The following is a 13055-nucleotide window of genomic DNA, read 5'->3' as shown; positions in this document are numbered from 1 at the left end:
CTTCAGTCCTACATGGACTCGAACGATGCAAATATACCTCCCGGGGTCTTAGTTTTTTATCACATACAAATAAAGATCGCTTCACGACGCCCCCGGGATAATACTGCTGAGGCCCAAGGCGCGGCGTCGCGACACACAATTAAGGAAGTTTGGCTTGAGTGGCATGGCCTTGTTGAAATCATGGTAGGTTTATCAAAATAAATATTATTAATACAAATGTGAGTTTGTTTGTTTAGCTTTCACGCCTTAACTACTCCTTCAGATGTATAGAAGGGAACATAGGGCTATCTTTCATTTTGAAAAAAGTAGATACTGTCCCGAGAGATGGAAAAACTATTTTTTTATAAAAAGACAACCCTTACTGATTAACATTATCTACTTTAGCGCGAGCAAAGCCGCGGGTATATGCCAATAGAATAGTTATGTAATTCAGTTGTTTTAATAAAAAAACCCTTGTGTACTTTGTTTTGCGTGTGATAAAATTTCGACATACAGGAAAAACTATTGGATATAATCCAACAATTACGTATCTTATCGAGAGCCTTCATTCATACTTAGTATTGCTTAATAATTTTATGATGTACCTAGTAGTAAAACTTATAAATACAATGTTCTCGACAGTTTCAACCACGTTAACCACCGCCGATGTGTAAAGTTATCGTATTTACACATTTAGTAATTTTAGGTATGTTACATAATATAAATTACAAATTACCTCCTGAACTATGCTGCCAAATCGTATGCTGTGTAAAGCAAGTTATGCATAAGACTGATTTAATAATGAATGGACTCTCTGTTGAAAAGATCTAATGTTATGCCTAAAAATGGCAACAGAAAATCACCTTTTAATTTTAAAATTACTTTCCACATAAAATGCATTATTGTGGCTTTTTAATATAAGATAGCAAAATTATAGCATCGTGGTTTAGTTTTAAATTTTAATAACTGAACCGGATAAAATAGATCCCGAACTTTTTTCTCCTGGCTTGGTTTACGTAACATGTCAATATTTCAGGCTGAAATCTTATAATTATCGTAATTATACCTAAAGGTAATTCTGGATAAAATGGTAATATGTATATCGATAACAAAAAAAAATAACAAATTATATTATTAGGTGCTATAGATATATAGATACATAAATATTCAAATTTATCTAACTTGCTGTAAGAAATAGGCACAAATATGTAACAAGTGCAATATGTATACTAAAAAAAAACCAAAAAAAATTTCAAAAAGCTCAGGATCGCAGGCGCGGCGAATTCATGCCTACTACCTGTTTATAATTCTTCTCAAAAACCGGCAAAAAACGTCGCGTATGACGATCGTTTTCAACGTGTATACAATTTTTTTTTTACTTTTTCGTATTTACGTTTTATTACTTTGGGAGTAGATTTTATGAAAACATTTTAATGAAAATCGGAAAGTCTGTATAAAAAAGAATCAATCATTCATCATTGATGCTTTGAGAAAGAATCAATAATTCATAACTTCGTAACCAGCAAGTCATGGAATATTACTTTGTCTGATCACGAGAGGACATTTTATCAGTGCCCTGTAAATTAGCAAACAAAGTACGAACTGGTTTAGTGGCTTGGACTAAACACCCTCCGCTGAACTTCGCACTGAAAGGAGGCCAGTGACGTCTCTCGACGTTTTGAGACCGGAGACGTATCAATAGCTGGAACGCATGCGTAACACCGTGCCTCTGTGTGTGTGAGTGTCTAGCGGAGCACGCGGACCCTGCGTGCTCGTAACTCTGTCTCGTTCTTGCATGTAGCACCATCCTCTTCTTATGCAGGCAGTGGCTGGGGAGGACCGATTACTCAAGTTTAAAATACCTCATTCGTTGCGTTAACCCTCAGTCGTGTTCGAGTTGCGCTCTAAAACGTTTGCTCATATTCACCGTGTTGGAAGTTCGCAGTCGGCAGTTGTGATCAAACATTTTGTATTACAGATTACCATTGAATTTACCTTACACTCTTCCACGAGCGAGAGGAATTATCTGAGATTTTATTTCGTCGAGGTAAGAATTTAAAAACTAAATAAGAAAATCTTATTTATAACACAGTACCTAGGCATGGTAACTCTGAAAGAAAATACCTAAATTTTCCATACAATTTGACAGGAAAATTTAAAAGTAGAATGTTCTGGAAACAAGATGGCAGGCGCAGCAAATGGCCGACAAATGCAACAGCCAACGCTTTCTCTTTACCGTCATCGCTGAACTAGATGTTAGAACTTGATTGAAATACTTTCTCATATTTATCAAATAAACGTTATTCACTGGCATTAGTTAAGAAACAGAGGGAATGTAATATATTTATATTTTTAAAATCAATTAATGAATTATGTGTTTGTTGATAAATAAGCCTTTTCTTAATTAACTAAATAAAAGATAACCCATCTTATATTTGTATTTTTCCCAGTTATATTAAATAATCCAGTACACTTGTAGCTTAAGCTAAGCTAAAGTCAGTTCCATTTGACTTAATTTTAAAAGTGATACAATTATATCATTTGCTAGTTTTCAGTGTATCTAAGCTAGTGGAATTTCGTTGTTGCCAATGGATCTTGCCATCCTTTCAAACTGTTGACGGGAATTCCAATTGCTTACTTTTTTCTAGTATATCTTTACCTGCCTGCGAGATAATATGTAAAAGGGCTCCGCGGGCCTTGTTATTTATTCGAGACCCTTTTCGGACTTGTATTATTATTTTATTGAAATAAGTTATTTTCTTTAACCTTCACTTTTGTTAAAGTTTCAACTTTAACGTGTGAAATCTGATATTGATATTTAAAAAGAACTCGGTTTGGTGATAAATGAAACCTTTCTTTAAATACACATAACAAGGAGTGTTCATTATTTGTAATAATAAAACTAAAACAGTTATTTTACACATTTATTTTGTTTCATTAAAAAGTTCATTATTTGAAATCCGTCCGTCCCCTTATCTAGGCGGCAAACCTTATTTCCTCATTTGTTTACGCAAAGTTTTTTGAGCAAGAATATTTCTCGAATAGAATACCAGTTTATTTTATTTTAAAATAATCAAGAAATATATACTAATTAGTATTCCGCAATATTAAGAATGCTTAACTTATACACCTTTTGGTAAGCGTTTGTTATAAAAAAAAAATTATAGAATTTTATTTGGGGTAATTTGTTATGTTATTTGACGAGGACTTTCTCCTAACTGTTTTTTTCTGACCATGATTTTTAAATATTTGTGTGTTGACGGTTCTGTTATCTAAATTTTAATATTTTTTTATCACCTTTCTTTCGATAGTTGTTAAGACGTGTGTCCTCTGCCCTTTAGGAATGCCTAACGGAAAATCCGATATATATTTTTATTTACAACATTTTAAATTACCTTGAATACGTATTATGTCCCTTGAATAGCAAACTTTCTCGATTAGACACCAATTATAATTATCATGTTTATTTCCTAACAATCTTAAATCTAAAAGAATTAAATAGTAGATGGATTTTTTATCTAATAGGATTGGGCATCATTGACACCTTAATTATCTGATAAATAATTATTGGTCTAATAGTTTTTATCTTTTCTTTATAAACAGATAAACTAAAAGTAAGGCTGCCAAAATGATGTCAAACCCAGGAATGGAGTTGCAAGTAGAGGAGACCCCATTGGCCCTGCGCCGTCTTTGGAACCTTACCCGCGCTCGTCTTGCTGGTACTTCTACTGCCCTAGATGTTGAACCAGAACTGGTTGAGACGTTACCTTCGGCTCAGGTAAGATGACTTAATTTCTTAGCTTGAAGATTATATTTCTTACTAGCTGTTGCCCGCGACTTCGTCCGCTTTTGTTTTTCGAAAGACATGTGCCTCATAAATGTGGCAGCACCTTATGTATTTAGGATAGCTAAGCCTGGTTTAAATCGTCAAACACTTTCGTCCCCTCTCCCATGAGAACTGAGCTTAATTTCGGGATAAAAAGCATCCTATATTACTTCTAATACCTTCAGGAATATGTGTACAAAGTTTCGTGATGATCGGTTTAGTAGTTTTTACATGAAAGCGTAACAAACAAACTTACATTAAAATTTATAATATTAAGTAGGAAATAAGGGATTATTCAAAACTTTGTTTATAGTTGAATAATATATAAAACCCTAGATAAGATTATTCTTAGAACTTCCCCATTTATTGTATTTTCTACAATAGAGTAGTTTATTCTATTCTACTTGAGTAAAGAAATACTATTAGGGTATGATATTAGATATATAAATCACATACTATAATACCTAATCGGTAGCTGTGGTTATAAACCGATTAGTTAGGAAAACATATCATTAGGTTTATTTTATCTACAAATTTTGACTTTCAAGAAAATTTTCAACTTTAACAGCAGTAAGACTTTAAATATCAACGAGATACCCCGATTTGGAAAATACCCGGATACACGGACGGACAGACATTTTTAGGTTATAATATTTTTGTATTAAAAAATCGATTTCAGTAATCAGTTGTTAGTTGATTGTACAGTTATGTCCAGTTGACTAAAGAATCAAAGGTCGCAACTACTGACCTCGCCCAATATCCTTCAAATATATGCCTTCTTGATTGAACATGTTTTTTTAAAACAGGATATCTACAAATTTACCCAGTACAAAGTGTAATCTTATATATATTTTTAATTTGAATCAAAATTTGTAAATTATCTTTGAGATCATTTAATCATTAACTCGGAGGGGTTTTTTTTATAAACAAAAATCAGTTTTTGTATTAAGCATGAGACTATATATACAGGATTTTTTGAAGTCAAGGTCTAACGAAGAGTTTATCGTAGTTTAGCCTGGCCTCCTTTTGCTATCGTGTGTAACCGTTATCTACGTTACAGACGAGATTAACTCAGATTCATCTCGTTACATCTTTACTCCGTTATTTATTGTAAATAGTCCTTAACTCGTTTCAGTTTATTTAAAAGGTTATGAGTCACATTGCAAAAATACATTTTAGGTTATAAGGTTATATCATAACTTAAACAGCTGTTTTAATTACAAACTTTAACATAATATGTTTACGGTTCTAATAAGTTAATAAACAAAACAAAAAATTTGTTAAAAGATACTTTTGTTGTCAAATGAATTATCAAATAATATAAATAGGTATACAATTTAAACCATAATTTTTTTTGCATCACCAATTCAACAATCCATTGCGGAAATTATGATTAAATTATCCTCCGGAATATTAGTATGCTAATTTTTTTTTATAGTGCTGCAGTATTTCAAATTTATTTTATTTGGATTCGATTCTGTACAAATATCCAGATATCATGAATTATTTTTAAACTTGCATAGAATTTACAGATAATTGTTTTTGCAGGAGCCCGAGGGTAAACCTAAAAGCTTTATTTCAACTCCTAATGATTATGAAAGCGATGGAGAAGAAGCTTTCACTGAAGTGGAAATACGTGTAAGTATTAGAAATTTAGGCATGTGTTGCGAAATGATTTTCACAATCAATTTTCTCTCGACGAAACCATACAAGCTGGGACTATTTCTGTTCAAGGCCATGAACAGCTACTACGGATATTATTGTTTTTGGATGATCCATTCGTAGAGTTTTGATTTGGACTGATTTAGCAGTAAATATGCGTAAAGTACATTACGCATATTGAAATACACAGAATGCGTTTCATTTCCGACAACCTATATGCGAGAACACGTCTGTTGTATAAGCTTGATGTAGCAATTGTCACATTTATATAATTATTAGGAAAGTAGGAGCTGTGGTGCAGTGGTAAGTAGTGCAGTGGTAAGTAGTGCGGTTTGAGCAGTGGGGGGTGATAGGTTGTATCCCTGGCAATTTGGGAATTTATAATTACTTGTAGTAAAAAAAAAAGAACTCTGGTCTAATGCGGGATACCATCTTCGACTGCATCATCACTCACTACCAGGTGAGATTTCATTCAAGGGCTAACTTTTAGTGGAATAATAATAATAAGTTAACCAAATCCCACCAATGTGGTTTTCATTGGAGCTGTGACAGAAGTTTTATTTCCCTCTATCCTGTTAGATAGACTTTGCCGAACAGTGAGACTTTAAAAGGCTGATTAGTGATTATTTATTTTCATGTGGATATTGTCACCTTAATATAATTACTGGAAAAGTAGGGGCTATGGCACAGTGGTGAGTAGTGTGGTTTTAGCAGTGGAAGGGGACAGGTTCGATGCCAGGCAATTAGGAATTTAAAATTGAATGATTTTAGGAGGAAGATAAATAAACTATTTTCTACCTGCAAGATGTGTAGGCGTATTGTAAACTACGAGTATAACAAAAAATAAGACGTGGGCCAGCGTTAAAATAGTCCTCACATTCTTTCGGATGGACTTTGGCTCTGAATAAATCATAACAATTGAATTCATTTTAGCTTATTATCGTAGATTGAAAGAAAGATTTGTATTGTACTGTTTTGTTGAAGGTACTTATGGCATACGTCCTTGAGATATTATCGACTGTCACGTTTCTTTTTATTTGTACCAATGCCAATATGATGAACTTCATTTCAGTCAACTGCTTTTATTTTAGTTCTCTTTACTTCAATACAAGTTGGTAATTTTTTTCGACTTTTTTTTTGTTTGCGATTTCTTCTTGCGATAGAATTTTGTACTCGAATGTAAGGCATTGTATAATGTGCACGGTAGTATTACACATAACTGTCATAACATTGTCTTGTACGAATCAAATTTTCTTGGCAAGATTTTTGAAAACTTTGTTTGTAAGAGATATCTATACTTTGCCAAGTTGTGTTTAGACGCAGTTGTAACTGTAGGTATATTTAAGATGATATTTTATTCCTCGTGAGTGGGTCTTGCAGTCTGGTCACTTGTGTTACATATTTATTAATACATTAAAAATACTTTAAAATAATGAAAACCCTGATGTGTGATGAATTTGACTGCAGTTGTACCGAGTGCTTGCGTATTAAGTTTATAAAGGTCAGAAAAGGAAAATTCTCCTGTTCAATACGTGAAATATTAAAGACAAAATGGAGAAGAAATTACAACGTTCATCTCTTTCAGGAGCAACATACTATCCCATTAAAACCCTTTTGGACTGGAAGTGCATATGAGAAAGAAGTTTTACTAGATGCTAGCACCCTTGGAGATGTCCCTGCTGTATACCGTGTTCCAGCACCAGCTCCTCATCAAATGCCTGTCATCGGAGTGTATATTGATCCTCGAGTCAGAACTGGCTTCAGATATAAAATCAGACCAATGCAGGTGAGATAAGAAATTCGATTAAAATATTTGAAAATGTTCATCGCAATTTGTTGGAAGTTAAAGAAATCGTCGCATTCAGTACAATTGTTTGAAGAAGTGTTGATGATTGCTCTTTTCTATAACTGATAAAAGATACGCAATCTTCCACATTTCGATCGATTCTATACAAAGTTATATTTGGTCCGGTTATGGACAGCGACGATTCTTTAACTTAATTGGTTCAATGTGGCTTGATCATCGATTCGTGGATAGTTTAAATCAATCAGCTTGTGTATCATCAATGTGATGCTTATCAACTTTTGAAACAAAAGAAAAGCTACGAAGATCCATATTAGTTTGGGGCAAAATTTTTCAATGAACCGGCGTTAGAATGAGGCAATGTACGTATTAATAAGATTCCAATTGAATTGAGTTCTGTAATTAAACAAAACAGTAATCTTTTAACATGATATTGTGTGCAATAAATAAAATAGGTCCCTTGACTTTTGTGTATTAGTTTGGTTACCTATATTTTACGCCTTACACTTTATTTTATTTAGTGGTTTACCAATTTTAAAGTTATTTGATTCGTGAGTTATGAGAAGATTTCTGCAAGATTTATCTTTTCAGAATTCCGGTGGATGGTGAGTTTATTTTACGATAAAATCTTGCGAAAATGTTCGTAGGCTATGCGAGAATTTTTGTTAGATATTTTTTACTCAAATGATTAAGGAGAAAAAAATGACAAGGACCTACTTTCAATAAAATAAAACAAAAATCTTCGCATAGTTTTATTTAAATGTGCTCTCAAACCTTCTAGTAATTTAGTTTTTAGCTATTTTCAAGTTTTGATGCACTATAAAAGTAAGGTTGTCATCTAAAGTTTAGGTAAATTGTCGTGATATTTTGCTAGGTTCAGGGGTTAAGTGCAAGAGACAATGCAATTTAATAAAATAACTTATTTCAATTTTACTTTCGATTTTTAAGTGACAAATTGTAATGGCAACCTTACCCTGATATGTTAAAAGATGCTGTGGTTTTAAGTTTTTTTTAAGTTCTTCAATTATTTGAATCACAGTATTCGAAATTCAATTCGACTGGATTACAAGCCGAGTTCAACGGTTCAAGAATTTAATTCGATAATATTAGGTTAGAGGGGAATTAGACAGTGAGTAGCGGTGTCCGTTGCTGACATTTACAGAGTCAAAATATCATCAACGACAAACACTGTTGACTTGCGGGTATTTGCCACTGGTTGTGTGCCGATGTAGGCGATGGTATGTGGATCGTCCAGTTTTTCAGACCAACGCCCAGAGAGGCGCTCTCAAAACAAACTTCAAGAACGCTTGCAGTGACCCGACAGGTCGATCTGACATTCTGGCCAGCAGCATGTTATAGGTAAACCATAAGTATCATTCATAAGGGCGTCATGCCATTATTATCATAGTTCCCATAGTAAATTTACATAATTTAATTAACCATATTTAAAATGTATCCTCCATACATCTAACTTTTCATTATCATATGGGAATTAAATTTTATGACAATTCTAAATATGTTAACAAAAACTAAAAAAAGTATATATTATTTTAATATAAACTCTGCTCAAAATACTGTTTCGATAAATATAATAAAAAAAAAGTTTTGTAATGCCACAGTATATTATATCGAATATTCAGTTTAACTATCGGAGCACCGTATAAATCATTCTTCAAATATTTCAGGCTTTGGATGCTCCTCCGCTATCAGTGAAGCCCAGGTATTTGTTTGGCGGCAAAGCCCTCACTCTCCAATCTATTGGGCGTGGTTTTGCAAGAAGATTTACCTTTGAGCCCGTTGATTCAACACTAAACGAGAATACTAACTACTTTTGGTCTGACTCCCGTTCTGAAGGTTTTGTGTTTGAAATTGAAGCAATAGCTATTGGAGACAAGTTCACTATTTACGACGCTAATCATGAACCTCAAGGAACACTGGAGGTTGTTCAGCAACAGGTAAGGAATGCTATCCGCAGTTAACAAAGATAACATTAAATACAAGTTTATCTTTTGATAACTAAATTATTTCATCATTACAGAAGAACCAAATTGAGCTAGAACAGAAAATTTCTGAAGATGGCACTATTGAGAAGAAGGTGAAAGTGAATACCTTGTGTAAAATTGAATGGTATGAAAATGATGACATAACTAAATTAGTGCCCGTAACTGGAGTTGCAATACTAAAAAAAGGCAGAGGAAATGCAGCGGTCACAAGAGTTGCCAATGTCGCCATCGGTATTAAGCAACTGAAGAAGGGATATGAACTCAAGCCTGGCATCAAATCGTCCTCAAGGAGAATCACTGTCAATGGAAGTGATATTAAAGATATTCCGTGTCAGTATTCCATTGTAGGCCTAGAGAGATACGAACATCCTGTCATAGGTAAGTTTCTTAAATATACCAGCCACTTTGTAGAATATTGATCGATTTAGGTATGTAAATAAAATTTGTATATTTTTGTTTAATTATAGGAACGTATATTGATCCTCGAATCGTACCTGGATTCTTCTACCGTGTGAGACCAGCCAACAGCCGACACCATCTGTTCGAAGGCCGAAGCTTGTTATTGCAATCTATTGGAATGGGCTACGGCAAACGCATTACTTTCAAACCCGACACGCTCAATGCCCCTGAAAACTATTTTTGGTCTGACTCCCACCCTGAAGGTGTTGGTATGGAGCCGCGTGCTGTACACCCTGAGATGAAATTCACAATAACAGGAAACGGAGTAAGTATAACCGTACAATAAATAATTAATAATCTGTAATCATTTTTGGGTTAGTGCCAAGATATTAATAGAACTTCATGATGGATAAGCGCGCAATATGCAAGACAATTTATATTCTTTATGAAACGGCTTGTAGAACAGTTTAAATACTTCTTCCTTTGGCAGAAGGACAATTATTTCTAATTTCGCTTTTGGCTTAGAGCCATACATATATGGATAATTTTCAAATAAGCAAATAAGTTATAAATATGTTTATTGAGATGAATTTCTTATAATTTATTCACAGGGACTTCTCGGCGAAGCAATGGTATTCCGTGCTGACTTGCCGCAAATTGAGGAGAAAACAGAATATGTTGATGTCCCAGGCAAACGCGGAAAGGCTGTGGAGAAATATATTCAAGTAGACGTTACATGCCACGTCAAACTGGCTACAACAGGAGGTGGTTCAGTGGATTCCGAAGTTCATCTGATGAAAGTTTCAGGAACAGCACTCGTGCGCAAAGAACCAGGCCAGGCTGCTGCTAAATTAGTGAAAGTCTTCAACGTCGGTTTGGACTCACAGCTGAATTTATTATTCGCCCACTCACAGACTGAACTAACCTTCCATCCCCTGCCTTAAACACGTAACAAGAAGCGAATGGTATTACAGTACATGTGGAACTCATGTTTCTCAGAAATTGTAATACCAAAACTTACCTGGCGTGACTGAGGTTCCGTCAAATGTCAACCGAAATAATCACGAGTTTGCAACCAATAGAAGGGCCATTTCTATTAACCGTTGCTACTGGTATTTTGATTGCAGAATCGTTTCGGCTGTGTGCTTGAATGGTTTCAATGGATTGCTGATATCCACGATAATATGATTCGGTACACTTTTTAACATATCACAAAAAATAAATGACTTTTTATATTATGTTCCTAATTTAACACATATCAGACAGGAGATATAGTGCTTTGTTTGATAAGTGATTTATTTTACTGGAAATATATTAAATACATTTTAAAAGCATCGGAGAGAGTAGTAAAAGACTACCGTTTATATTATATGACTTGTACCAAATCATTGACTTCAAATTATGTTATTTCTGACAAATGTTTAAGTTTATTCTTATTTTTTGACTTTCTCGAATAATATGTTTTAATAAATAATTTTGTGTCATTTTGTTGTTTTTTTTTTTGTTCCTTCAACGTAGTTTCTTTGCAATATTGTGCACTATTAAAAATAAATGAAGATTGTGCAACAAATTAGGAGAAGTGAATAGCTCATATAGTACCTACTTGTCAAGGGCTTCTGAAAGTTTTTTTTTTAAATTAATAATTGATGGACCAAATAGCCCACCTGATGGTAAGGTGGAGTATGAAAGAAACACATTCGCAGACAATGCTGCTTAGCGGCAGAAATAAGTATGCTGGTAGTACTTCCCCGGACGAACTCTGTCACAAAAATCTCTACTACTACTAAACCTTAAAATCTCTAATGAGAAGTTGTCCTTGAGTACGTCCTGTCCTTTTTATGTTTATTGTATTATTTGGTAAATACTAAATAAATAAATAAATTGCTAGTGGGCACTTGAGTCCGACAAATCTCATTTTTTTTAAATCTAGTAAGTACAATATATTCTCTAAAAATATACAAACAAGTATATTATGAAAATTAAGCTTAATCTGCTATACACGGCAAAAAGCAGGAGAATATGCTTTGTTAAGTCAATTATTCAATGTAAAGTCAACATCTCCTGAGGATGTTCGAGAAACGAGCGTAGAGAGTACATTGCCATACAACTGTTTGGTGTGGAGTATAAAGATTGAAGAGATTATAAATTACGCCATACTATAAAGTTCAGTCCCTACACTGGCGCTTTTGTTATTTTGTTTGCTAGACTTTGCAGTTAAGATTAAATATAAGCGTTAACTCTTTGGACACTAGATTAATGAAAAATTTATGCCCGAAGATCATTGACCCAGTCTCAAAGCGCCCCAATAACGTAGTCATTACTAATTACAGAGTATTTGCAATAACGCGACGCTAATTATCGAGCAGATTCCGCAGCTGCATCCACTTTAAAGATTGTACCTGGTAATACGATGACAAAGTTTGCATTCCGAGCCAGGGCACGGACCATCTTACACGTTACTTATATTCATCCCGCTATCCCGTCCTTACATTTATCCCATTATCACAGTTATCTATCACGTCTGGTCTGTTGCGGTTATGCCTGAAAAACCAAATGTTTCCTAATATCATATTGCTCATGGGCATAATGAGGTTCGCATACCTTTACCCCGAGCATAAACAAGGCCGTACGAAGCGATGTATGGTCGAAAATTGACCCCAAACAACTGACTGTCATGGCAGAGCATGACCAATGACCTAAATCCTTTTCGCATACCGCCAAAATACATGCCTTATCCAAAATCGGGGTGCACTGTGTCTCAGTCTAAACATATGCTTCTAATGAAAGTACAAAAATGTATTAGATTTTTGGTATTTGGAGTTTAGTAAACTGTTCTTTCACTGCGTAAAACTAACGTTTACTGACCCCAAGGAGTGTTAAATAGAATTGAACATAGTCGGAAAACATAGAATGAAGGTTTGTATTTAAAAAGGAAGGCTTTGCTTAAAAATAAGTCAGTTAAAATAAACATCTCTGCTCCCCAAATATTATTACACCACGTACCACGTATAAAATGTACACCGCATGAACAGGGAGACCTTTCCCTGTTCATGTGGTGTACATTTTATACATACATATTATGTAAATCTTATGTAAATCTATGAGAGAGGCATACATACATAAAAGGCATACTGCTGGAAGGTCTTTATCATCTCAGCTGTTTTTATTTTGAAATCCTTTAATATATGATGGTCCCTAATATAAAATAAAATCAGATCTCTTACTACCTTAACGACTTTTGCATACTGAGAGCATACATCAACGAGAGTAGAATATCAATCTATATTTTCAAGTGAATCTATTGACGCCATTCAGTAAAATTTTTAATAGAATGTAGGTATGCTATTTAGTATTTTAATAGATCAAACATTTATATAGGATG

At 34.0% G+C, this 13055-nt stretch overlaps 1 protein-coding gene across 2 annotated transcripts; it reads left to right on the top strand.

The window, feature by feature from the left end:
- Positions 1-1853: 1853 nt before the first annotated feature.
- LOC120628636 lies at positions 1854-11157 on the top strand. Of its 2 annotated transcripts, XM_039897168.1 has the most exons (8): positions 1854-2026; positions 3583-3757; positions 5354-5443; positions 7053-7253; positions 8957-9226; positions 9310-9652; positions 9742-9998; positions 10285-11157. In XM_039897168.1, the coding sequence occupies exons 2-8, from the start codon at positions 3608-3610 to the stop codon at positions 10615-10617; spliced, it is 1644 nt and encodes a 547-aa protein (XP_039753102.1). In that variant the 5' UTR covers positions 1854-2026; positions 3583-3607; the 3' UTR covers positions 10618-11157. The 2 variants fall into 2 exon arrangements, with proteins under 2 accessions (XP_039753102.1, XP_039753103.1); XM_039897169.1 differs by lacking the exons at positions 1854-2026; positions 3583-3757; positions 5354-5443 and adding an exon at positions 6811-6968.
- The last annotated feature ends 1898 nt before the right edge of the window (positions 11158-13055 follow it).

Source organism: Pararge aegeria, chromosome 13 (genome assembly GCF_905163445.1).
Source record: "Pararge aegeria chromosome 13, ilParAegt1.1, whole genome shotgun sequence".
Taxonomy (NCBI): domain Eukaryota; kingdom Metazoa; phylum Arthropoda; class Insecta; order Lepidoptera; family Nymphalidae; genus Pararge; species Pararge aegeria.
Note: the sequence above shows the minus strand (reverse complement) of the source record. Positions and strands in the feature narration are given on the sequence as shown.